At 49.8% G+C, this 27,544-nt stretch overlaps 1 protein-coding gene across 3 annotated transcripts in view; it reads right to left on the bottom strand.

Moving 5' to 3' along the window:
- Window positions 1–27,544, bottom strand: part of tmem182a (transmembrane protein 182a) — a 151,158-nt gene that overhangs the window by 79,262 nt on the left and 44,352 nt on the right. The window contains exon 1 of one of the 3 annotated variants that reach the window (XM_072476639.1): window positions 20,024–20,503. The exons of the other annotated variants lie outside the window; for them this stretch is intronic. Coding sequence (XP_072332740.1) covers window positions 20,024–20,173 — 150 coding nt within the window. The 5' untranslated portion in view covers window positions 20,174–20,503. Of the gene's footprint in view, window positions 1–20,023; window positions 20,504–27,544 lie in introns of those variants that run through there. 3 annotated transcript variants of the gene reach the window in all.

Raw genomic sequence — 27,544 nt, 5'->3', positions numbered from 1 at the left:
CCTGTCCTGCACTGTGGGTGGCAGTACAAAACATTCCACCACCTGCCGTCTGGCAAACGCCCTTACCTGTAAGTACCTGAAGGTGTTCCCCGGGGGGGAGCCCCTACTTCTCCTCCAGCTCCCCCAAGCTCGCAAACTTCCAGTCCACAAACAGGTCCCCCAACTTTCGTATCCCTGCCCTGTGCCATCCCGAAAACCCTCCACCTGTTCTTCCTGGGGTGAACCGGTGGTTCCCCCGTAATGGGGTCCACGCCGAGGCCCCAACTTCCCCCCTATGCCACCTCCACTGCCCCCAAATTTTGAGGGCCGCCACCACCACCGGGCTCGTGGTATACCTACTTGGAGGGAGCGGCAGCGGCGCCGTTGCCAGCGCCCCCAGACTCATAGCCACACAGGATGCCATCTCCAACCTCTTCCATGCAGCCCCCTCCATCACCCACTTGCGCACCATCGTCGCATTGGCGGCCCAGTAGTACCCACAGAGGTTGGGCAGCGCCAGTCCCCGTCCACCCTTATCTCTACTCCGCTCCAGGAACAACCTTCTCACCCTCGGAGCCCCTCGCGCCCACACAACCCATTATACTCCTGTTAACCCGCCTGAAAAAAGCCTTCGGGATAAACACGGGGAGGCACTGGAACAGGAACAAAAATCTTGGGAGCACCGTCATTTTGATTGACTGCACCCTACCTGCCAAGGACAGCGGCAATGCGTCCCACCTTTTGAACTCCTCCTCCATTTGCTCCACCAGCCTTGTAAAGTTAAGCCTATGCAGGACCCCCCAGCTCCTGGCCACCTGGACCCCCAAATATCTGAAGCTCCTCTCCGCCCTTTTTAGTGGGAGCTCGCCAATCCCCCTCTCCTGCTCCCTTGCTGAACTACGAACAGCTCGCTCTTCCCCATATTGAGCTTGTACCCCGAAAAGTCCCCGAATTCCCTAAGGGTCGTCATTACCTCTGGCATTCCTCCCACCGGGTCCGCCACATACAGCAGCAGGTCGTCCGCATAAAGCAACACCCTATGCTCCTCCCCACCCCGCACCAACCCCCTCCAGTTCCTCGACTCTCTCAGTGCCATAGCCAGGGGTTCAATCGCCAGTGCGAAGAGCAGGGGGGACAGGGGACACCCCTGTCTCGTCCATCGGTGCAACCAAAAGTACTCGGACCTCCTCCTATTTGTGGCCACACTCACCATCGGGACCTCATACAACAGCCTAACCCACCTGACAAATCTCTCCCCAAACCCAAACCTCTTCAACACCGCCCACAGGTACCCCCACTCTACCCTATCGAAGGCTTTCTCAGCGTCCATCGCCACCACTATCTCCGCCTCCCCTCCCTCGCCGGCATCATGATAACGTTCAAAAGCCTCCGCACATTCGCGTTCAACTGTCTCCCCTTCACAAACCCCGTCTGGTCTTCATGGATGATCTGCGGCACACAATCCTCAATCCTCGTGGCTAAGACCTTCGCCAGCACCTTGGCATCTACATTTAGCAAGGAAATTGGTCTGTAAGACCCACATTGCAGGGGATCCTTGTCCCGCTTCAGGATCAAGGAGATCAGAGCCTGGGACATCGTCGGGGTAAAGCCCCCCCCTCCCTTGCCTCATTAAAGGTCCTAAGTAACAGCGGGCCCAACAGGTCCATATATTTTTTGTAGAACTCGACCGGGAAACCGTCTGGCCCCAGTGCCTTCCCCGCCTGCATGCTTCCTATCCCTTTGATCAGCTCCTCCAGCCCAATCGGGGCCCCCAGTCCCGCCACCAGTCCTTCTTCCACCTTTGGAAACCTCAATTGGTCCAGGAAAGTTCCCATCCCTCCCTCCTCCCGTGGGTGCTCGGATCGGTACAATTCCTCGTAGAAGTCCCTGAAGACCCCATTGATGCCAACCCCACTCCGCACCACGCTCCCTCCCCTGTCCTTAACTCCCTCGATCTCCCTAGCTGCGTCCCGCTTCCGAAGCTGATGCGCCAGCATCCGGATTGCCTTTTCCCTATACTCATAGACCGCCCCCTGGGCCTTCCTCCACTGCACCTCCGCCTTCCTGGTGGTCACCAGGTCAAATTCGGCCTGGAGGCTGCGCCTCTTCCTCAACAATCCTTCCTCAGGCTCTTCCGCATACCTCCTGTCTACCTTCACCATCTCCCCCACCAGCCTCTCCCTCTCCCCCCACTCCCTCCGCTCCTTGTGGGCCCTAATGGAGATCAGCTCTCCACTCACCACCGCCTTCAGTGCCTCCCATACCATCCCCACTCGGACCTCCCCGTTGTCGTTGGTCTCCAAGTACCTCTCTCTCCTTCCTCGGACCCGCTTGCTCACCTCCTCGTCCGCCAACAGCCCCACCTCTAAGCGCCACAGCGGGCGCTGGTCCCTCTCCTCCCCCATCTCCAAATCCACCCAATGCAGGGCGTGGTCCGAAATGGCTATTGCCGAATACTCGGTGTCCTCTACTCTCGCTATCAGCGCCCTACTCAAAATGAAAAGAATTCGAGAATAAGCCTTATGGACATGTGAGAAGAATGAAAATTCCCTAGCCCCCGGCCTTGCAAATCTCCAAGGGTCCACCCCTCCCATTTGGTCCATAAATCCCCTCAACACTCTAGCCGCCGCCGGCTTCCCACCCGTCCTAAACCAGGAGCGATCCAGTGCCGGATCCAACACCGTGTTAAAGTCTCCCCCCATTATCAGCCCCCCCCACTTCCAAGTCTGGGATCCGACCCAACATACGCATCATAAAACCCACATCGTCCCAGTTCGGAGCATACACATTGACCAGTACCACCCTCTCTCCCTGCAACTTACCACTTACCATTATATACCTACCGCCATTATCTGCCACAATGCTCGACGCCTCGAATGACACCTTCTTTCCCACCAAGATCGCCACCCCTCGATTTTTGGCATCAACCCCGAGTGAAACACCTGACCTACCCACCCTTTCCTCAGTCTTACCTGGTCTGCCACCTTCAGGTGTGTCTCCTGGAGCATAACCACATCCGCCTCGAGCTCCTTCAGGTGTGCCCACACGCAGGCCCGCTTAACTGGCCCATTCAGTCCCCTTACATTCCAAGTTATCAGCCGGATCAGGGGGCGACCCGCCCCCCTCCCCCGCCGACTAGCCATGACCCCTCCTCGGCCAGCCACACGCCCACACCCCACACCCGGCCCGTTCCCCACAGCGGCCCCCCCCCCCGTCTCGACCCCCCCCCCCCCCCCCCACTCGCTCCAGCTCCTCCTTGACCTTAGCAGCAGCAACTCGATTCCTCCCCCCTCGCTTCCCCGGCCCGGCCCCGCCCCCACCAGTCTTCGGCGTGGGAAAAAAGCCCGCGCTCTCCACCTACCTAATCTCTCTGAGGCAGCGCTGGATACCCTCCTGTTGCTCCTCCGCCCACTGCCTCCACGCTGCCTGGTCTCCGCCTGCCGCAATTTTGTCCTTCTTACCTCCCTTCGTCTGGTCCACCACCACCTTTTTTGTCACCCCCTCCTAGTTAAAGCCATATACTGACGGGGAGCTATTATTAACTCCTTCCCACACTGGGAAACGTCGAAAAAGTGCCCTTGGGGGCCCTGAAAAGAGCCCAAAAGTCCGTTTTTGCAGGAGCCGCCGAATGTGCGACTTAGCTCCGCATAGCCGCAACTGGAAGTCTCGAGAGGGAATCCTTTTGGCAGTGTTCACTTCACCAATCTGCCCCAAAAAGTCTGTGGAAACTCCTGAAAAAGGTCTGAGAGTCCGTTCCAGACGGGAGCTGCCGAATGCGCGACCTACTCCTCCATGGCCACCACCGGAAGCCTCGTCCCCGCTTGTTCAATGGCCTTGGTAGATCTTTTTACAGTTGTTCCCTCTGCTGCTAGAATTCACCTTTAATAAAGGCGCTGAAGTCAGCTTGCAGCCTCTAAGCTTGCCCTTCCCCCGCCTGCATGCTGGAAGAGGCTTTGTTTATCCTGCAGTTAAAGCCAAATCTTTTACTGTTTCTGCCGGGTCTGGTAACCAAGAGACATACCATTCCTGGGGGACACTGTCGGGGAAATGTTGCAGTCTTCTTCCCACACGGGGAAATGTCAAACAAATGCTGTGGGGGCCGTGTAAAGAGCCCAAAGGTCCGTTCCAAGCGGGAGCTACCGAACATGCGACCTAGCTCTGCATAGCCGCACCCGAAAGTCCCCCCTGAGGGTATTAACCAGCACGTGAGAGCCATCAACAAGGACAAATTGTTTTGCAACTATATTCATCCAGAGGTGCAATGTGTATCCTCCTGAGATGTCCATCATCACTATTGCCAATTTGATTCAGTCCATCTCACCTCAAGAAGTGGCTCAGCAAACAGGTACAAAAATAGCTATGGTTCACGTCAACACCCCAGCTGTAGGGCTGAAGACTTGTGCTCCAGAACTAGCTGTACCTTTAGCCAAGCTGTTCAAGTGTAGGTATATCACTGGTATCTACCTGACAATGTGGGATATTGCCCAGGTATGTCCACAAAAAGCAGAACAGATTCAATCCAACAACTATCATACAATAAGTCTACTGGCAACCAAAAGTAAAGTGATGGAAGAGGTTGTTGACAGTGATATCAAGTCAACATGGCTTGTGAAAAAGAAATTGTTGTTGACCAATTTTTAGGAACCTTTTGAAAATGTAACTAGTACGGTAGATAAAAGGGAACAAGTTGATGGAGTAGACCTTAAATTTCCAAAAGACATTCAGCAAGTGGCACACAAAAGGTTAATAGGCAAGGTAAGGACTCATTGAGTTGGGGTAATACAGTAGCATAGATAGAGGATTGTTGAACACAGAGGAAACAAACGGTAGGTATTACTGGAGCATTTTCAAGTTGGGGCTGGTGGTGCCGCGAAGATCAATGTTGGGCTTCAGCTATTTACAGTCTATGTTAATTTATAGAAAGCTAGCGTGCAGGTACAGCAAGCAGTTAGGAAGTGAGATAATGGTCTGGATTCTCCGTTTGGGAGGTTATGTGCTGACAGCGGCTTGGGAACAGTGGTGTTTTAGCCCCCAAAAAACAGCACAAAACCTCCACCGATCCTCTGTCTGGTAGGGGGCTAGCAGGCACGCAGCGTAGAGCCCCCGGCTCTAGCTGCGGATACGGCCGGAGAATTGCCAGGTCTGTGGCCGTGCATGCGCATGGCGGCGGCCTGCAGCGGCAGCGGCGTGCAACATGGTGCTGGCCACTCGTGGACTCGGCTGCCAAATAGTGCCTCCTTTTGGACAGGCTCGCTGTGGTAGTCGGTATTAGGGGTATTACGGTACCCAGGTTGATGCTGTAAGACCATTGGTGTGGGAGGTACCTGAGGCAGCAATATCATTGGTGAAGCCTGCCTGCTGGTTCCGCCCAGTAAGGCGGAGTATAAGAGCCTGAGTCTCCCCAGCAGCTGCATTCTGTACCTGCGCTGCTGGGGAAACATCTAGTCCAATAAAGCCTTCAATTGTCATCCAATCTCGCTTCTGGAGTTATTGATCGAGCATCAATTTATTGGACTAGATTTGAAAGAATGGAGCTCCGAATCAAGCCGGAGTGTCTGCAACTCAGCCCCCACACGGCAAACTCAGCGGCAACCTTCAAACACTGGCTGGCATGCTTCAAAGTGTACCTCAGGACAGCCACGACTGAACCTACGGAGGACCTGGTGTTAGGTAGGAACTGTGACTGCCCACAAGTTTCAGCCAGCGACCACACAGAACTTCTGATACTGGAGGCATTTGTTGCAGGTATGCTGTCCTCCCAAATCCACCAGCGGCTGCTAGAAAAAGAGACACTAGGCCCCAAGGAAGCATGGGCCCTTGCTAGCTCCCTGGATGTGGCCTCCCGAAACGCCCGCACTTATGTACCAGACCGCGCGGCGGCCCCTTGGACAGCGTGGAACCCCCCCCACGGCCGACTCCGATGCATCCCCCATCCCCTCCACAGGCTTGCGCTGCGCGACTACCAGGCAACCCCGGGGGGCCCCGCTGCTATCTTTGCGGGCAAGCCAAGCACCCCCAGCAGCGCTGCCCGGCCCGCTCCTCCACCTGCAAAGGGTGCGGCAAAAAGGGCCATTTCATGGCAGTATGCCAGGCCTGGGCATCGCCGCGGTCTCCGGGGGCGAACTGGGACCGCCACCCCAACCCTCTCCACGAGCCATCTTGTTCCCCGCGGACCACGTGTGACGGATGGGCGCCGCCATCTTGTACACCCCCAGCCATATGCAACCAGTGGGCGCAGCCATCTTAGCTGGAATCTCAGGATCCCGGTTCGGATGACCACACACCTCCCGAGGAACACCTCCAACTTCTGCCACAACTTGCCTCGGTGACCCTGGACCAGTCTCGGCCCCGAACGCTCTCGACCGCGACGACAACCGTGCTCATCAATGGGCACGAAACATCCTGCCTGATCGACTCCGGGAGCACAGAGAGCTTCATACACCCCAACACGGTAAGGCGCTGTTCTCTTCCCATCCACCCAGTTAATCAAAAAATCTCCCTGGCCTCCAGGTTTCACTCTGTAGAGATCAAAGGGTTCTGCGTAGTGAACCTCATGGTCCAGGGAAGGGAATTGAAAAATTTCAGCCTCTACATCCTTCCTCACCTCTGCCCTGCCACGCTCCTAGGGTTGAATTTCCAAAGTAACCTCCAGAGTTTAACTTTTAAATTCGGCGGCCCTATACCCCCCTCACTGTCTGCAGCCTCGCGACCCTCAAGTTCGATCCGCCTTCCCTTTTTGCGAATCTCACCCCGGATTGCAAACCCATCGCCACCCGGAGCAGAGGGTACAGTGCCCAGGACCGGACCTTCATTAGGTCGGAAGTCCAGCGGTTACTGAAGGAAGGTATTATTGAGGCTACCAAAAGTCCCTGGAGAGCTCAAGCAGTGGTTGTAAAGACCGGGGAGAAGCATAGGATGGTCATCGATTATAGTCAGACCATCAACAGGTATATGCAGCTCGTCGCGTACCCTCCCCCCCGCATATCTGATCTGGTCAATCAGATTGCACAATACCAAGGTCCTTTCCACGGTGGATCTAAAATCTGCCTACCACCAGCTCCCCATCCACCCTAGCGACCGCAAGTACACTGCATTCAAAGCAGATGGGTGGCTCTACCACTTCCTAAGGGTTCCCTTCGGTGTCACAAATGGAGTCTCGGTCTTCCAACGGGAGATGGACCGAATGGTTAACCGGTACGGTTTGCAGGCCACGTTTCCGTACCTCGATAACGTCACCATCTGCGGCCACGACCAGGAGGACCATGACACCAACCTCCGAAAATTCCTACACACCGCAAAAATCCTTTATCTAACCTACAACAAGGACAAATGCGTGTTCAGCACCGACCGTCGAGCCATCCTCGGCTACGTAGTGCATGATGGAGTTATAGGCCCAGATCCCGAACGCATGCGCCCCCTCATGGAGTTTCCCCTCCCCCACTGCTCCAAGGCCCTGAAACGCTGCCTGGGATTTTTTCATATTATGCCCAGTGGGTCCCCAACTATGCGGACAAGGCCCGCCCACTAATTCAATCCACGGTTTTTCCCCTGTCGGCAGAGGCCCGCCAGGCCTTCAGCCGCATCAAAGTGGACATTGCAAAGGCCACGATGCACGCAATCGATTAATCCCTTCCCTTCCAAGTCGAGAGCGACGCGTCCGACGTAGCTCTGGCGGCCACGCTCAACCAAGCGGGCAGACCCGTGGCCTTCTTCTCACGCATCCGCCATTCCTCAGTTGAAAAGGAGGCCCAGGCCATAGTGGAAGCTGTGCAGCACTGGAGACATTACCTGGCCGGCAGGAGATTCACTCTCCTCACTGACCAACGGTCGGTTGCTTTCATGTTTGATAATGCACAGCGGGGCAAGATAAAGAACGATAAGATCTTACGGTGGAGGATCGAGCTCTCCACCTACAACTGTGGGATCTTGTATCGTCCCGGGAAGCTATCCTGCGGCACATGTGCCAATGCACAAGTGGACCGACTCCGGGCCCTCCACGAGGATCTCTGCCACCCGGGGGTCACTCGATTTTTCCATTTCATTAAGACCCGCAACCTGCCCTGCTCCATCGAGGAGGTCAGGACCGCCACTAGGAATTTCCAAATCTGTGCGGAGTGCAAGCCACACTTCTACAGGCCAGAGAAAGCGCACCTGATAAAGGCTTCCCGTCCGTTTGAACGCCTCAGTATGGACTTCAAAGGGCCCCTCCCCTCCACCGACCGCAACACGTACTTCCTGAACGTGATTGACGAGTACTCCCGGTTCCCATTCGCCACCCCCTGCCCCGACATGACCGCAGCCACCGTCATAAAAGCCCTCCACAGTATCTTTACACGGTTTGGTTTCCTGCCAACATACACAGCGATAGGGGGTCCTCCTTTATGAGCGACGAACTGCATCAATTCCTGCTCAGCAAGGGCATTGCCTCGAGCAGGACGACCAGTTACAACCCCCGGGGAAACGGACAGGTAGAGAGGGAGAACGGAACAGTCTGGAAGACCGTCCTACTGGCCCTACGGTCCAGGAATCTCCCAGTCTCCTGCTGGCAGGAGGTCCTCCCGGATGCTCTCCACTCCACCCGATCACTGCTATGTACCACGACCAACCAGACACCTCACGAACGTCTCCTTGTCTTCCCTAGGAAGTCCTTCTCCGGGACCTCACTCCCAACCTGGCTGGCAGCTCCTGGACCCATCCTGCTCCGCAAACACGTGCGGGCGCACAAGTCAGACCCATTGGTCGAGAGGGTCCACCTCCTTCACGCTAATCCTCAATACGCCTACGTGGCATACCCCAACGGCCGACAGGATACGGTCTCGCTACAGGACCTGGCGCCCGCTGGGTCCCCACCCACACCCCCACCACCAACCCCACCCTCCCTCCCACTGGCGCACTCCACAGCCGCCCCCTTCACAGGTGGATCGGTTCTCCCACTGGCCCCATCTAGGGGTGATGAAGCTGCCGAGAAAGCCGAATCCACGCTTTCGGAGCCATGGATGCCCAAGCCAGCGCCTGAATCACCGCCGAAACTGCGACGATCGCAGAGGACAGCCAGGGCTCCCAACCAACTAAATGCTTCATTTTGAATGTAAATAAATACTGTAAATAGTTGCGACATGTAATGAGGCAAAACACTGCACTAATGTATACCAGGTACCATCATAACCTCAACCTCTACCACTGTATAACGCGAGACCACCACCCCCGCCGGACTCCTTTTTTTAACAGGGGGTGAATGTGGTAGTCGGTATTAGGGGTATTACGGTACCTAGGTTTATGCTGTAAGATCATTGGTGTGGGAGGTACCTGAGACAGGAAGATCATTGGTGAAGCCTGCCTGCTGATTCCGCCCTGTAAGGCGGAGTATAAGAGCCTGTGTCTCCCTAGCAGCTGCATTCTGTACCTGCGCTGCTGGGGGAAACATCTAGTCCAATAAAGCCTTCAATTGCCATCTAATCTCGCTTCTGGAGTTATTGATCGAGCATCACTCGCCCCCCCCCCCAACTGTGGAAGCGCTGGACTCAATCCGCAGCCGCTACACCAGATTCACGAAAAAGAACAGCACACGCGCCCCACGCCATCGGAACTCATCCCATCCGGGGCAGAGCATCAGGGGAGGTCCTCAGGTGACGTCCTCAGGCCTTCCCAACGCCATGCGGCATACTCTGCGAGTACGCCATTCAGGAGGGGGCGGAGCATCGCAAAAGTGGCGCCGCGTACGATTTCAGCTCGAACGGAGATTCTCCAGCCGATCACTGAATGCGATTTCGGCCTTGGAGACCGGAGAATCCCGCCCACTATGTTGGTCTTCATTGCAAGGGGATTGGAGTCCAGAAATAACAAAGTCTTGTTACAATTGTCAGGATATGGTGAGACCGCATTTGGAGCACTGTGTTCAGTTTTGATTTCCATTCTTAATGAAGGATATACTTGCATTGGAGGCATCACAGTGAAGATTCACTAGGCTGGTTCCTCGGATGAAAGGGTGGCCCTGTGATGAGAGGCTGTGTAAATTTGGCCTATATTATCTGGAGTTCATAAGACCATAAGATGTAGGAGCAGAAATAGGCCACTCGGTCCATCAAGTCTGCTGAGCCATTCAATGAGACCATGGCTGATCTGATACAATCCTCAACTCCACTTTACAGCCTTATCCTCATAACGCTGGATTAAGAATGAGAGGTAATCTTATTGTCTGTCCCTGTTGCTCAGAAGGGAAGGGGGGAGAGGAGCAGAGCATTAGTAATTGGGGACTCTATAGTCAGGGGCACAGATAGGAGATTTTGTGAGAGCGTGAGAGACTCACGTTTGGTATGTTGCCTCCCAGGTGCAAGGGTACGTGATGTCTCGGATTGTGTTTTCCGGGTCCTTAGGGGGAGGGGGAGCAGCCCCAAGTCGTGGTCCACATTGGCACTAACGACATAGGTAGGAAAGGGGACAAGGATGTCAGGCAGGCTTTCAGGGAGCTTGGATGGAAGCTCAGAACTAGAACAAACAGAGTTGTTATCTCTGGGTTGTTGCCCGTGCCACGTGATAGTGAGATGAGGAATAGGGAGAGAGAGCATTTAAACACGTGGCTACAGGGATGGTGCAGGCGGGAGGGATTCAGATTTCTGGATAACTGGGGCTCTTTCTGGGGAAGGTGGGACCTCTACAGACAGGATGGTCTACATCTGAACCTGAGGGGCACAAATATCCTGGGGGGGAGATTTGTTAGTGCTCTTTGGGGGGATTTAAACTAATGCAGCAGGGGCATGGGTACCTGGATTGTAGTTTTAGGGTAAGGGAGAATGAGAGTATAGAGGTCAGGAGCACAGATTTGACGTCGCAGGAGGGGGCCAGTGTTCAGGTAGGTGGTTTGAAGTGTGTCTACTTCAATGCCAGGAGTATACGAAACAAGGTAGGGGAACTGGCAGCATGGGTTGGTACCTGGGACTTCGATGTTGTGGCCATTTTGGAGACATGGATAGAGCAGGGACAGGAATGGATGTTGCAGATTCCGGGGTTTAGGTGTTTTAGTAAGCTCAGAGAAGGAGGCAAAAGAGGGGGAGGTGTGGCGCTGCTAGTCAAGAGCAGTATTACGGTGGCGGAGAGGATGCTAGATGGGGACTCTTCTTCCGAGGTAGTATGGGCTGAAGTTAGAAACAGGAAAGGAGAGGTCACCCTGTTGGGAGTTTTTTATAGGCCTCCTAATAGTTCTAGGGATGTAGAGGAAAGGATGGCGAAGATGATTCTGGATAAGAGCGAAAGTAACAGGGTAGTTATTATGGGAGACTTTAACTTTCCAAATATTGACTGGAAAAGATATAGTTCGAGTACAATAGATGGGTCGTTTTTTGTACAGTGTGTGCAGGAGGGTTTCCTGAAACAATATGTTGACAGGCCAACAAGAGGCGAGGCCACGTTGGATTTGGTTTTGGGTAATGAACCAGGCCAGGTGTTGGATTTGGAGGTAGGAGAGCACTTTGGGGACAGTGACCACAATTCGGTGACGTTTACGTTAATGATGGAAAGGGATAAGTATACACCGCAGGGCAAGAGTTATAGCTGGGGGAAGGGCAATTATGATGCCATTAGACGTGACTTGGGGGGATAAGGTGGAGTAGTAGGCTGCAAGTGTTGGGCACACTGGATAAGTGGGGCGTGTTCAAGGATCAGCTACTGCGTGTTCTTGATAAGTATGTACCGGTCAGGCAGGGAGGAAGGCGTTGAGCGAGAGAACCGTGGTTTACCAAGGAAGTGGAATCTCTTGTTAAGAGGAAGAAGGAGGCCTATGTGAAGATGAGGTGTGAAGTTTCAGTTGGGGTGATGGATAGTTACAAGGTAGCGAGGAAGGATCGAAAGAGAGAGCTAAGACGAGCAAGGAGGGGACATGAGAAGTATTTGGCAGGAAGGATCAAGGAAAACCCAAAAGCTTTCTATAGGTATGTCAGGAATAAGCGAATGACTAGGGAAAGAGTAGGACCAGTCAAGGACAGGGATGGGAAATTGTCTGTGGAGTCTGAAGAGATAGGCGAGATACTAAATTAATATTTTTCGTCAGTATTCACTCAGGAAAAAGATAATGTTGTGGAGGAGAATGCTGAGCCCCAGGCTAATAGAATAGATGGCATTGAGGTACGTAGGGAAGAGGTGTTGGCAATTCTGGACAGGCTGAAAATAGATAAGTCCCCGGGACCTGATGGGATTTATCCTAGGATTCTCTGGGAGGCCAGGGAAGAGATTGCTGGACCTTTGGCTTTGATTTTTATGTCATCATTGGCTGCAGGAATAGTGCCAGAGGACTGGAGGACAGCAAATGTGGTCCCTTTGTTCAAAAAGGGGAGCAGAGATAACCCCGGCAACTATAGACCGGTGAGCCTCACATCTGTAGTGGGTAAAGTCTTGGAGGGGATTTTAAGAGACAAGATTTATAATCATCTAGATAGGAATAATATGATCAGGGATAGTCAGCATGGCTTTGTGAAGGGTAGGTCATGCCTCACAAACCTTATTGAGTTCTTTGAGAAGGTGACTGAACAGGTAGATGAGGGTAGAGCAGTTGATGTGGTGTATATGGATTTCAGCAAAGCGTTTGATAAGGTTCCCCACGGTAGGCTATTGCAGAAAATACGGAGGCTGGGGATTGAGGGTGATTTAGAGATGTGGATCAGAAATTGGCTAGCTGAAAGAAGACAGAGGGTGGTGGTTGATGGGAAATGTTCAGAATGGAGTACAGTCACAAGTGGAGTACCACGAGGATCTGTTCTGGGGCCGTTGCTGTTTGTCATTTTTATCAATGACCTAGAGGAAGGCGCAGAAGGGTGGGTGAGTAAATTTGCAGACGATACTAAAGTCGGTGGTGTTGTCGATAGTGTGGAAGGATGTAGCAGGTTACAGAGTGATATAGATAAGCTGCAGAGCTGGGCTGAGAGGTGGCAAATGGAGTTTAATGTAGAGAAGTGTGAGGTTATTCACTTTGGAAGGAATAACAGGAATGCAGAATATTTGGCTAATGGTAAAGTTCTTGAAAGTGTGGATGAGCAGAGGGATCTAGGTGTCCATGTACATAGATCCCTGAAAGTTGCCACCCAGGTTGTTAGGGTTGTGAAGAAGGCCTATGGAGTGTTGGCCTTTATTGGTAGAGGGATTGAGTTCCGGAGTCGGGAGGTCATGTTGCAGCTGTACAGAACTCTGGTACGGCCGCATTTGGAGTATTGCGTACAGTTCTGGTCACCGCATTATAGGAAGGACGTGGAGGCTTTGGAGCGGGTGCAGAGGAGATTTACCAGGATGTTGCCTGGTATGGAGGGAAATTCTTATGAGGAAAGGCTGATGGACTTGAGGTTGTTTTCGTTGGAGAGAAGAAGGGTAAGAGGAGACTTAATAGAGGCATACAAAATGATCAGGGGGTTGGATAGGGTGGACAGTGAGAGCCTTCTCCCGCGGATGGAAATGGCTGGCACGAGGGGACATAGCTTTAAACTGAGGGGTAATAGATATAGGACAGAGGTCAGAGGTAGGTTCTTTACGGAAAGAGTAGTGAGGCCGTGGAATGCCCTACCTGCTACAGTAGTGAACTCGCCAACATTGAGGGCATTTAAAAGTTTATTGGATAAACATATGGATGATAATGGCATAGTGTAGGTTAGATGGCTTTTGTTTCGGTGCAACATCGTGGGCCGAAGGGCCTGTACTGCGCTGTATTGTTCTATGTTCTATGAAACATACGAGATTCGGAAGGGGCTTGACCGAGTAGATGCTGAGATTATTTCCACTGGTCCAAAAGTCTAGAAATCAGGGGCACAGTCTCAGGATAAGGCTACAATCGTTTAGGAATGAGATGAGGAGGGATTTCTTCACTGAAACGGTTGTGAATATTTGGAATTCTTTACCCAGAGGGTTGTCAACGTTCCAAAATTGGATACATTTAAGATTGGGTCAGACAGATTTTTGGTCTCTCAAGGAATCAAAGGATAGGGAGGTGAGTGGGAAAATGGAGTTGAAACCATACTGAATAGTGCAGCAGGCTCGATCGGCCATATGGTCTATTCTTGCTTCCCGCTCTTGTGTTCCTGTGGCCTTGTGAAGTTAAAATGACCAAAGCGCTGCGCCAGAGGGGGCGGAGCGGGCTTTGGAAAGCGCGGGGTTTTTTGTTTTTCCCGCGCACGGGAAGAAAGGTGGGAGGGGGAACTCCCACACGGGGAGGTCAATGGGATAGCGGGGGTAGCCGGGGTCAGCAGGTGTCAGCTGACTTACGGGAGTGACATGGGGGGAGCAAAAAAGCTAGACAGGGGTCTAGCGGGGGGAGGAAAGGGGGGGGGAGGGTTGCTGCTGCACTCTCCGAAAGGGAATGGGACATAGAAGAGGTGGTCGGGACGGGGGTCCCCCGTCTGGGGGACTGGAGGGTGAGGGAGGCGTGGATACGGGACTGGCCCAGAAAAGGAGATGGCTAGTCGGCAGGGGGTGGGGTGAAATCCGGCTGATAATGTGGAACGTGAGGGGGCTGAATGGGCCGGTGAAGAGGGCTCGAGTGTTCGCGCACTTAAAGGGACTGAAGGCGGACGTGGTCATGCTCTAAGAGGCTCACCTGAAGGTGGTGGACCAGGTCAGGTTAAGAAAGGGATGGGTAGGACAGGTATTCCACTCTGGACAGGACGCAAAGAATAGAGGGGTGGCAATAATAGTGGGAAAGAGGGTGTCATTTGAGGCCAAGACTATGGTAGCGGACAATGGAGGGCGATATGTAATGGTGAGCGGTAGACTGCAAGGGACGTGGGTGGTGTTGGTAAACGTATACCCCCCGAACTGGGATGATGCAGGATTCATGAAGTGCATGTTGGGGCGCATTCCAGAGCTGGAGAAAGGTGGCCTGATAATAGGAGGGGACTTCAATACAGTGTTGGATCCAGCACTGGACCGCTCCAAATCAAGGACTGGAAAGAGGCCGGCGGCGGCCAAGGTACTTAGGGGGTTTATGGATCAGATGGGGGGAGTGGACCCATGGCGGTTTGCAAGGCCGCAGGCCAGGGAATTTTCTTTCTTTTCCCATGTACACAAAGCCTACTCCCGGGTAGATTTTTTTTGTTCTGGGCAGGGCACTCATCCCGAGGGTGGAGGGGATGGAGTATTCGGCCATAGCCGTTTCAGACCATGCCCCGCACTGGGTGGAACTGGAGCTGGGAGAGGAGAGGGACCAACGCCCGCTGTGGCGGCTGGATGTGGGACTGCTGGCGGACGAGGTGGTGTGTGGGAAGGTGAGGGGGTGTTTCGAAAGGTACTTGGAGGCCAACGACAACGGGGAGGTGCGGGTAGGGGTGGTATGGGAGGCGTTGAAGGCGGTGGTCAGGGGAGGGCTAATCTCCATTAGGGCTCATAGGAAGAAGACAGAGGGCATGGAAAGGGAGAGGTTAGTGGGGGAGATTTTGAGAGTGGACTGGAGATACGCAGAGGCCCTGGAGGAAAGATTACTTGGGGAAAGACGACGGCTCCAGACGGAGTTTGACCTGTTGGCCACTGGGAAGGCAGAGACACAGTGGTGGAAGGCGCATGGGGCGACCTATGAGTATGGGGAAAAGGCTAGTCGGATGCTGGCACACCAGCTCCGTAAAAGGATGGCAGCGAGGGAAATAGGGGGAGTCAAAGATGGAAGAGGAGCCATGGTACGGAGTGCGACGAAAATAAACGAGGTATTTAAGGCCTTCTATGAAGAGCTGTACAAATCTCAGCCCCCAGCGGGGGAAGAGGGTATGAGACGATTCCTAGACCAACTGAGATTCCCGAGGGTGGAGGAGCAAGAGGTGGCTGGTCTGGGGGCACCAATTGGGTTGGAGGAGCTGAGCAAGGGTTTGGGGAGCATGCAGGCGGGGAAGGCCCCGGGACCGGACGGGTTCCCGGTGGAGTTCTACAGGAAGTACGTAGACCTGCTGGCCCCGCTACTAGTGAGGACCTTTAATGAGGCAAGAGAGGAGGGGACCCTACCTCCGACAATGTCGGAAGCGACAATTTCTTTGATCCTAAAGCGGGACAAGGACCCACTGCAATGTGGATCGTACAGGCCGATCTCGCTCCTTAATGTGGATGCAAAGTTGCTGGCAAAAGTGCTGGCCACGAGGATTGAGGACTGTGTCCCGGGGGTGATGGCGTCCTGCAAAGGAACGAGCCTGGGGGCGTTGGTGATGGCACCGCTGCCGCTCTCGCCGACAAAGTATACCGCGAGCCCGGTGGTGGCGGCAACGCTAAGGATCTGGGGCCAGTGGAGACGGCACATGGGTGCAATGGGAGCATCGGTGTGGTCCCCGATCAGGGGTAACCATCGGTTTGTCCCGGGGAAGATGGACGGGGGGTTCCAGAGCTGGCATTGGGCGGGGATCAGAAGAATGGGGGACCTGTTCATTGATGGAACGTTTGCGAGCCTTGGGGCACTGGAGGAGAAGTTTCAGTTACCCGCCGGGAAATGCCTTTAGATATATGCAGGTGAGGGCTTTTGTGAGGCGACAAGTGAGGGAATTCTCGTTGCTCCCGGCACAAGAAATTCAAGACAGGGTGATCTCGGGTACATGGGTCGGGGAGGGCAAGGTGTCAGCAATACACCAGGAGATGAAAGAAGAGGGGGAAGCGCTGGTAGAAGAGTTGAAGGGTAAATGGGAGGAGGAGCTGGGGGAGGAGATCGAGGAAGGTCTGTGGGCTGATGCCCTGGGTAGGGTTAATTCCTCCTCCTCGTGTGCCAGGCTCAGCCTGATACAATTTAAGGTGGTTCACAGAGCTCACTTGACGGGGGTGAGGTTGAGCAGGTTCTTTGGGGTAGAGGACAGATGTGGAAGGTGCTCAGGGAGCCCGGCGAACCATGTCCGTATGTTTTGGTCATGCCCGGCACGGGAGGGGTTCTGGAGAGGAGTGGCGGGAGCAATATCTCAGCTGGTGAAAGTCCGGGTCAAGCCAAGCTGGGGGGGGGCTAGCAATAATCGGAGTAGTGGACGAATCGGGAGTGCAGGAGGCGAAAGAGGCTGGTATTCTGGCCTTTGCATCCCTAGTAGCCCGGCGAAGGATCTTGCTAATGTGGAAGGAGGCGAAGCCCCCCAGCGTGGAGGCCTGGATAAATGATATGGCTGGGTTCATAAAGTTGGAGAGGATTAAGTTTGTCTTGGGAGGGTCTGCGCAGGGGTTCTACAGGCGGTGGCAACCGTTCCTAGACTATCTCGCGGAGCGTTAGAGGAAGGTCGGTCAGCAGCAGCAGCAACCTGGAGTGGGGGGGGAGCTGCCTGGGGGGGTGGATGAGCAAGAGATAACATGAAGAGTCGGGGAAACTGGCACGTATGGGAGAGAGCCAGTGTACAAAGCTATGTAAATATACTATTTTGCCATGTATATATCTTGCCCCGCGCGATTTCTCGTTTCTTTTTTTTTGTTACGGAGGGGGGCGGAGGTGGGGGGGGGGGGGGGTTATTGTTTGTACGGGAGAAAAATTGTGTTAAAAACTTTAATAAATACTTTTTTTTAAAAGAATGACCAAAGCATCAACAAGTATATTACAATATTCAATAATATATGTCAACATGTCCATGCAGACTGATTATGCAGATGTATTTAATAGCTTGGCTTGAAATTCATTGGATCTGCTTTCAGTCTGCGTCTGTAACTCCACTGGAAGTGTATTGGCAACCGCTACACAAATCAAATTGTGAGAGAATCACTAAAAAAACATTCTCTACCTTTATATAATGACTATAAAATACTCAAATAAACAAATGTGCTTGTGTATTTATAGTTTGTTTTCTATTTTCACAGATGGCAGAAAGCCTAGTCGTCTGCTGAATAACATTTGCTACAGTAGCATCCAAGCCTACTGAATTTGCAGAAAACAAAGCATGGATTCAAGCTTTTGAAATGTGAATAGTCAAGTGTTTCAGGAAAGATTGGGTGAAAGACACTGGTGATGATAGAGCAAAGGAGGCGATGAATGAAGATGAGTGAGTAGGTGCAGTTTTGAGGTCTGGTAAATTAGCTGTTCTTTCAGTTATCTCACGCTATCAAAAAGCCATTAATCTTTACCCTGCAGAAGAAGGTCATTCAGCTTGTCACATCGGAGTCTGATCTTTGAATGATCCAAAGCTAATCCCACTGCCCTGCTCTGCCTTCATAATCCTGTATTTTCCTCTGCTTCCAGTGTACACTTACTTTTTTCTCAAATAATGTGCATGTTTATGCCTCCTCTATTCCTTCTGATAAAGAATTCCATGATATCTATCTGCAGAAAGAAATTACTTGTATCTTTTCTTTCTATTATTTCAAATAAAATGGATGGCATTTGCCACAACTAATACCCAACAGACCAAGTCCACCCCTTGAACTATCTAGATTCTCCAACAATAAGAAATAGGGCTGGATTCTCTGATTTTGAGGCTATGTCCGGAGCATACGTCTAGTCTTAAGACCAAACGGTCGGTGCCACCCTCGCACCGATGCTCCGCCCGGTGGGGGGCTAGCAGAGTTTCCAACGTCCATTCCAGGCAGAACAGAAGTAATCCTTCTCAAGCATCTCTTGATAATTGTAATGCTTCATTCCTTGTAACATCCTAGTGAACCAATGCTGCACCTTTTCCATTGCTTTATATTTTTCCTGCAGTGACTCAGTTATTACACAAATTATTTCCTCAGGGTTTCTTGGGTATCTGCTGACCTTCTGCTGAACCAACAGTGCCCACATTGGAGGACCTATGAGAAAATCCTTAGCATTGTACTTTAGGAATGCATCATCCTTCCTTGACTTCTCTGCAGCCTTTGGCAATGTGCACCACACCAGCTCAGTGGAACTGCCCTTACTTGGTTCCACTCCTATCTATCTGGTTGTAACCAAAACATCTTTCAAAATAGTTTCACTTCTCAACCCTGCATCATTAACTCTGGAGTCTACCTTTTATCTATTGTTGTCCCCTTCCTCTTCAACACACCAAATTTGCGACATCATCCACCAACATGGGGTGAGATTCCATTTGTATGCTGACAACACCGAGCTCCACCAGTCTATGTTGTCGGACAGCTTGTCCAGCATCAGTGTTGTATGAGCTGCAAATTCCACCAGTTAAACATTGTGAAACCGTAATCTTTGGTCCAGCGCACACTCTATTCCCTTGTGGCAAAGGCCATCCCCCTGTGCAGCCAGTATCTCAATCTGAACCAGGCTGTCACAATAGAACATGGACTGAGCTCCCAACTTCACACTCAATCCAGAGACCACCTACCATGGCATTATTAAGTCTCAAACTTTTAAACACTGAAATAATTTCAATATGATGGTAGTAGTACATTCCTCTCTTAATTTACTTAATTTTCACTACATCAGTAAAAATTTTGGCCAAGGTTCTGAGCTTTATTCAGTAATATTTAAGACGGTAAAGACATTTCCAGAGTGCAGGAGAGTATGTAATGGAATTTTGATTGCTACTGCCTGAAATGCTGAATATCCAGCATATTTTATTCTGCAATCTTAATGGTTAATACTGCCATGTACTAATTAGATGCTGGTTGAGAAAACGAGTTTAATTTCACAATTTATTAATTTTTTTTTACTGTATTATCCACTATTATTTTCTTCCAGGACAATAATTCACGTTGTAAGTGCAATTCACCATGAGTAAATACATTGCATTTTATATTTAAAAGCTGCTAGTGTTAAAATGGTGACTTAGTATAAACTGGCAGGAATGCTTCATAAAGGACATTTATTACCGTTAAATCATAGAAGTCTTAGGACGACAGCGACCAGTATCTGTTGGAATACTGAGCGATATACTGTGGAGTTTAAAGTTTGAATACATGTTACATCCTCGAAATTGATCATCTGTATTCGCCAGAACCCCTTTCGGCGTTCCCAAACAAAATTTAATTTCAGGTCGTGTGAATAGATAATGCAGAAATGAATGAAACCACTACGTTTTAATTTTCATGTATTGCAATCAAATACATCCAGGTTTTATCATACTTAGTTGTTTGGACGATTTTATTCTCTGCTCCTCCACTAGTTCTGGTTGCTGAAGTCTGCAACATAACGGAGATTGACACTAACCTCTGCAGAGATTGAATCCGTTCTATTTTGGACGGAGGGACATGTTTCAGTGGCCAGCAGCCAGTAGTCTGTGCCGAAAGCCACGAGAAAGAGTAGAACTCCGAGAGCTCCAAATACCCCGGCGAAGAATAAGGCCACGCTGAGTTTCATAGTGATCCGTGTAGTTTGTTCTATATTATTAACCGTTGTCTAATTGAATGAAGGAAGTTCCTCAGGCAGATCCCCCGTTCGCTCTCACTCTCCGTCTTTGCCCTGTTTTAGGAATCTGATCTTGCTTTCCTCCTCTTTGCACACGGGTGCGGCGATTCAAAAATAACCGACCTTCTTGTAACCATGAGTGGAACGTATTGTCGTTCCCATGCAAGTGTCAGAGCAGGGTTTAGAAAAAGACTTACTGACCTCTCCCTCTGCGTTCTGATCTCAAAAGTATTGGGACAGTGGAGAATGCAATACACTGAGCAATGACATGGCACCTCTGCAGATAGCTATTTGTGGACAGTGTATAATGCTTGTGACTAGCTCCATGCCAACACGCAGCACAATCATTTCAAATTGCCTCATATGTGATCCTGTTACTCGGCATGTCTTTTCAGTAGTTTGTGAATATTTCTTTAAGATGCTGGCGATATGGAGAGTAACAATAACAACATATTTTAATACATGCAACATAAATTCCAGGATTTTAATCCAGCAACAATGGAGGAATAGCAATATTGTTCTGAGTCACGATGGTGCATGGAGGAGAACTTGCAGGTGCTGGTGTTCCCATGTGTCTGCTGCCCTTGTCCTTATGGGTGATAATGGCCTCAGGTCTGGATGAGCTGTTCAAGGAGGCTTGACACATTACTGCAGGGCATGTTGCAAGTGACAGCACTGCTGCTGTGTGTGGTGGTGGTGGGGGGAGTGAATGTTTAAGGTGATGGGTCAAATGGGCTGCTTTGTCCTGCATGGTGTTGAGTGTTATTGGAGCGGCACTCATCCGGGCAAGTGGAGAGTATTCCATCACACTCCTGACTTGTGCCCTGTAGATGGTGGACAGGATTTGGGTAGTCAGAAGGTGAGTTACTCGCCATGGGATTTTCAAACTCTGATTTGCTTTTGTAACCATAGCATTTATATAGCAAATTGGGAGATGCCCAAGAGGCCAGAATCAGAGAATTGCAGAAAACTGAAATTGAGAGGGGCGAGGCCATGGAGAGATTCAAAAGAAAGAATACAACTTTTTAAATTAAGCTGTTTCTAAATCAGGTCCCCGTGTAGGTCCGTGAGTACAGAGGTAATAGGGGAAAGAGATTTTCTGCAAATTAAGACATTGGCAGCAGGTTAACCTCAAGCGCATGGATGGTGAATATAGGAGACCAGGAAGGAGTAAGCCTAGAGGTAACAAAAGCAGGAATGAGGGTTTCAACAGCAGATGATATAAAACATGGATGAAGTCAGGCAATAATACAGAGGAGCAAATAGGCATTCTTATTGATGATATGAATATGAATTTGGAAGATCATCATCACAAAACGATGATGATTAATATACAGTATAGGATAAGAACATGCCCTTTGGCCAATTGAGCCTACATCTGACAGCATACCACATCATGTATTGTTATAAACTTTCCCTAAACTGCTTAATTATCAGAGGAAGGTAAACGTCAAAGATAATGATCGAAGCCGACATTTCACTATCAAATCCAAGAAAGTGAACCAAGAATTAATTATTTCCCCCAATTGTTGTACTGATCATTGGAGATTCTATGGGTTGCCCTCCACATTCCACATTTTTGAAAAGCAGCAAATAATACTTTCAACTCAACGTTACAGGTTCAAACTATTTGTTTCACCTAATACTTAAATGATACACAGAAGTTCGGAGACATTGTGAGATAATTAGAGTTCAATACCTTGGTAAAAAAAGGTCACAAAAATAGAATCAATCCGCAAAGGCTTGAATCTATTTCTGACAATTTCATTCCTGAAATCATAACATTTTACAACACAAAAGGCCATTCAATCCATCATATTGGTTGTTACGATCCCTGTAGAGATCTATAATGTTTTTAAAATCTCATAATCTTTCCAACTCAGCCTTCGCTATGTCGGATCTCTCAGTTCCCACTCAATCATTTTGATCCTTAAGTCTCAATCACCAACAGCCCAATTCCACGTGATGTTCCCCGATATGGTTACCACCAACAAGGCCACATGTCTGGATTCTCTGTAATTCACGTCACAACAGTGCAGATGGCACAGAATCTGGAAAGACTTCCATCATTGATTCTTATAAACAGCTTGCTTAGCTCCAGCGATACTGAACAGCAACAATTGGTATTGTCCAATTCATAAGTCCTTGTCCTCGCTGTCTTCTGTTCTCTGTGCTTTCCAACTGTATAACATGCACAATAATACAGTCTCTGCGCTATCTAAGAAGCCTGTTTCTGCATCACGATCTGTTCAAAGAATACCAAACATAATGCTGTTTAATTTACAGAGAAGCTTGCTTTGTCTCTTCATCTGAATTCTCAGTGTGTTTTAATCTGTCAAATAGAAAATTCAAACCCAATCTCACTGCAATTAGCTTCCTATTTTCCCTGTGCTTCGTAGCCATTTATTCGCATGGCAACCTTGAATCACAGGAATTTCTTGGAAGCTAAAGATGCCATGATTTGGAACCAATTAACCACCTTTGGTCCGCTTTGGTCTTCAAGGGACATTACGCAAAAGAAAATGTTGGATGTTACCAGTACATGGTCATCATGTGTTTTTTTGAAATTGCAACCAATGTATTTCCACTACCTTACTCTTTACCCATACCTTTAGGTTTTCTTCTCCAGTATATATCAACCATTTGAAAGTTATTGGGAAATCTGCCTATATCCCTTTCAGGTAGGTCATTATTCATAAATACTGGAGTGGAGCTTGAAGGAGAAGAATGCGAGAGAAGGACAAGAGACCTTTGAGTTGTGCCCCAGTTTAGGCCATCACACATAGTTCTGAGTTCCAATAGGGTGGATGAGAGTTAGGAAGTGGATGTGCTATAAATGTGAACGGTGCCAGAGGGGCCCGGCCAACCACACCCACATGTTCTGGGATTGTCCCAAACTTGTTGGGTTCTGGGCAGCCTTCGCCGAGGCAATGTCCAGGGTTGAGGGGGTGAGGGTGAAGCCATGCCCAATAATGCCAATCTTGGGGTATCAGAGCAGCCAGAACTACACATGGGGAAGTGGGCCAAAGCCCTTGCTTTCGCTTCCCTAATTGCACGCTGGAGAAATCTGCTCGGCTGTTGATCATCAGCACCACCCACAGCTGCAGACTGGCTCGCTGACCTTTCGGAATTTCTCTACCTGGAGAAGATTAAGTACGCCATCCGAGGGTTGGAAGAAGGCATCCTGGAGACTTGGGGGGTGGTTTGTCGGCCTGTTCAAAAACCTCTTTGAGGCCAGCAGCGAGGAGTAAGTTAAGAATAAAAAACCAAGATACATGAAGAACCAAAGGAGTGCGCAATCCGGGGTGGCATGTGGGGGGGGGGGGGGGGGGGGGAGAGATGGAAGGAAGGTGGGGAAACCACATAAGAAGAGAAGAGGAGGGAGCTTTCCCTGAAAATAAAAGCAAATCACAGCTGAATCCAAATGGGGGGGGGGGAGGAAGAGTGGAAGGGAGGGGTGGGGGGGGGGGAGGGGGGAGGATCCAGAGGGCCGCAAAATGTATATAAGGTCAATTAAATGAAAGACAAAATAAACCTCTCTGTAAAATAAAGTAAATTAACGCGGGTAAGAAAAATGTGGGGCGAGATTCTCCGACCCCCCGCCGGGTCGGAGAATCGCCGGGGGCTGGCGTGAATCCCGCCTCCGCCGGTTGCCGAATTCTCCACCACCGGATATTCGGCGGGGGCGGGAATCACGCCGCGCCGGTTGGCGGGCCCCCCCCCCCCCACGATTCTCCGGACCGAATGGGCCGAAGTCTCGCCGCTAAAATGCCTGTCCCGCCGGCGTAAATTAAACCACCTACCTTACCGGCGGGACAAGGCGGCGCGGGCAGGCTCTGGGGTCCTGGGGGGGGGGGGCGCGGGGCGATCTGGCCCCAGGGGGTGCCCCCATGGTGGCCTGGCCCGCGATCGGGGCCCACCGATCCGCGGGCGGGCCTGTGCCATGGAGGCACTCTTTCCCTTCCGCCTTCGCCACGGTCTCCACCATGGCGGAGGCAGAAGAGACTCCCTCCCCTGCGCATGCGCGGGAATGCCGTCAGCGGCTGCTGATGGCGCTCCCGCGCATGCGCCGCCCGGAGATGTTATTTCCGCGCCAGCTGGCGGGGCACCAAAGGCCTTTTCCGCAAGCTGGCGGGGCGGAAATTCATCCGGCACGGGCCTGGCCCCTTAAGGTTGGGGCTCGGCCCCCAAAGATGCGCATTCCGCACCTTTGGGGCGGCACAATGCCCGACTGATTTGCACCATTTTGGGCGCCAGTCGGCGGACATCGCGCCGATACCGGAGAATTTCGCCCGCGATCTTTATATACAATTGTTCATAAATATGAGAAATGCCAATAAAAAGATTTTTTTTAAAAAGGAAGTGGGTGTGCTATGCGAAGACATGGGCCCACTAAATAGACAGGAGTGATTATTAACAGGCCTTGGATGAAGAAGTCACAGTGCAGTGATATGAATTTCCAATGCATTCAGAGTCCAGATTGCCAACCAGGGTTGGAACTGAGTAACCTGAGCTGTTAATGATGCTGTGGGAATTATTTTATGTTACAACACTTCTTTTGAAATCAACCATCAAAGTGCAGCCAGCAGATCCCATACCTTGCAAGGTTAGATGTCTGGCTATTATTAGCTTCTTCAGACATTTTTCTTAATGATCCAGCAATAAGAGACATTAAGCTTGTTGGTTCCATGGCCTGTCAATCTGTATATTAACATTTACTGGTTTAGCTTCTGAATGAATGAATGGGCACAAAAAAAGTCCCTCCAGAATAGATAATTTCATTAGGTATGTCAACAGATTTAACATGCATTGGCAATCAATGTCACAGAAACAGTGGAATTCCCTTAGAAGTATAATTGGCTTAAACCACATTTTATAAATCTGCTTTATCCTCTCTGTGCAGAATAACACATCATAAAACACAAAAATTCAAACCAGAAGTTTTTGTGTTTTATGTTGTATAATTGCATCTCCCATACCATTTTGGAGAAGTAGACAATCTACAAGGGATAACTAAGATTCTTGTACATATATTGTTGACTACCTTCTATTGCAAAGTTATTTTTCAACTCTCCTTCATAATTTGCCATGATGGAAGAAGGGCATTTGGCCCATTGTAGCTCATCTACTGACCCTAAAATGCCTTCAATGTGTTATCCAGTTGTTTCTGAAATGGTTCTGTATTTGTATATGTTGAGAAATGAGGCGACTAAGATCCCAAATTCTCTTTATCAGCTATTTCATCACCATTCCTTATCCGCACTACAGAATTTGTGAGTCAGCTTTCCTGTGAGCAGCAATATAATTGGCCATGGTCAAATGCCATCCATTTACAAGTTTAGTCCAACTTCTTTTGTCATTTTGAAGTAGCTACCCCCCTCCTTGTTTGTAATGAGTTTCTGAATTCAAATTGTCAACAAAAAGTGGGAGCAGTGATACCAATCCAGATGCCAGGACAGTCAACCCAGTACTCCTCCGGATTCCATGGAAAAGGATTGGGTAGCTGTCCTCCCAGGCTTCTCTTTTCCCAAGTATGAAAATCTGTTGAAACCCCTCCACAAAGGATTTATTTTAGCTCAGTGGGCTAGACAGCTGGTTTGTGATGCAGAACAAGGCCAGCAGCGCGGGATCAATTCCCGTACCAGCTGAGAATTCTGAATTCTCCCTCTGTGTACCCGAACAGATGCGGAATGTGGCGACTAGGGGCTTTTCACAGTAACTTCATTGCAGTGTTAATGTAAGCCTACTTGTGACAATAAAGATTATTTATTATTTAGTGGCCTCTGAGCTGTTTGATCTTCGAGGCTCAAAGCCAGCAAGCTGTCTGAGGATACCTGTTTTGGGCGGGCAGCTAACCATTAAAATAGACCATGGGCTGGATTCTCCCAAAATGGGGCTATGTCCCCATGCCGGCGTAAAAATGGAGGCGTTGCACTCCCGAGTTTCCTGGAAAAAAAAAACCCGATTCACTGACCTTCACTTCTGACTCATGTTACTTAATGGTTGCTGTGTCCGGAACCTGGCACATCATAATTGAACGTTCTTTTATTTTTTTTCTGCCTCTGTAGATAATTCAGGCAGTGCCCTATTGGGCCCCCCTCCACCAACACCCCGACTCCCTCCCTCCCCACCACCTTCCTTTCCCCTCTCTCCTCACCACCCCCTTCCTTTCCCTTCTGTTGGTACAGAGGCGAGGGTATCTGGTCTCTCCCGCGCAAAATTTAGTGCGTGTACCATTTGTTTTTTGTAGAAATGTGTTGTGAACTGTTTTAATAATCAGAATATCCTACCCCCCTCCCCATACGTTGATACTGAGGGGAGGGTACCCTGTTTCTCCAACACAAAATTAGTGTTTGTACCGTTTGGCCTTGTATGTATTTTTACTGTTTTAATAAAAAGATATGAACTGATGAGTTTCCAGACAGCCTGTTTCATTTATAATCCATTCCTTCATCTTAATTAAGCAATAGAATGCATGATATAGCAATGTTGTGTAATTGATTACATTATTACCCAACCCAGTAAACTTCCTTGCACATCACTTTACCAAACAATTCCTTTGACTAACAGCTATGTTGCTTCTTCACACTACTTAGAAACATTTATGTATGCTGTTAACTTTCAGTTTGCATAGGTAATAGAGAGTTCTAATTGCTCATCCGTTTTACGGTCCACTAATAATGAAATATACTTTAATTTGAAAATCAAGAATATGGAATAAATTAATGATTAAAGTGCTCAAAATGCCATAATGTTCAGATATATTTGTCACAAATACAGCACATTTTACACATGATAGCCGCAATACATCGTAATAAACTAACACTGATACTGCAAATAGCAGTAAGATGTTTGAATCGCCTTCATTAAGCCACCCCTTGTGAACTTGTGGACTCTCCAAAGAGACACATGTGAATGTCAATATATCAGTGCCATTGTCAATGTGACTGTCCTGATTGTCAATTGTAAAATAATTATTACCACAATGAATTCTTATCCGTCCCCATGACTCATGGTGAAGTTGCAATAGGAACAATTAACATATATGTATTTTAATTAACAAAATTAAATGTTTGTAATGAGAGAAGCAAGTGCCTTTAACCAAAAGATGTATTTTTTATTCCTGTTAACATGAAGATACTAAGGAATTCCAGTCTCTCATTTCCAGTTCTTAAATTCCAACTGTAATTGACAATGGAGTATTCCCATTAATATTAATAAGTGAAGGACATTGGGTGTAGATAAAATGTGTACTATTAGATCTAAAACATTTGGGCAGCAACAACAACAAAGTGTATTTATATGATGCCTTTGACGCATAAA

The sequence above is a fragment of the Scyliorhinus torazame genome, chromosome 15 (assembly GCF_047496885.1).
Source record: "Scyliorhinus torazame isolate Kashiwa2021f chromosome 15, sScyTor2.1, whole genome shotgun sequence".
Classification (NCBI taxonomy): Eukaryota; Metazoa; Chordata; class Chondrichthyes; order Carcharhiniformes; family Scyliorhinidae; genus Scyliorhinus; species Scyliorhinus torazame.
Note: the sequence above shows the minus strand (reverse complement) of the source record. Positions and strands in the feature narration are given on the sequence as shown.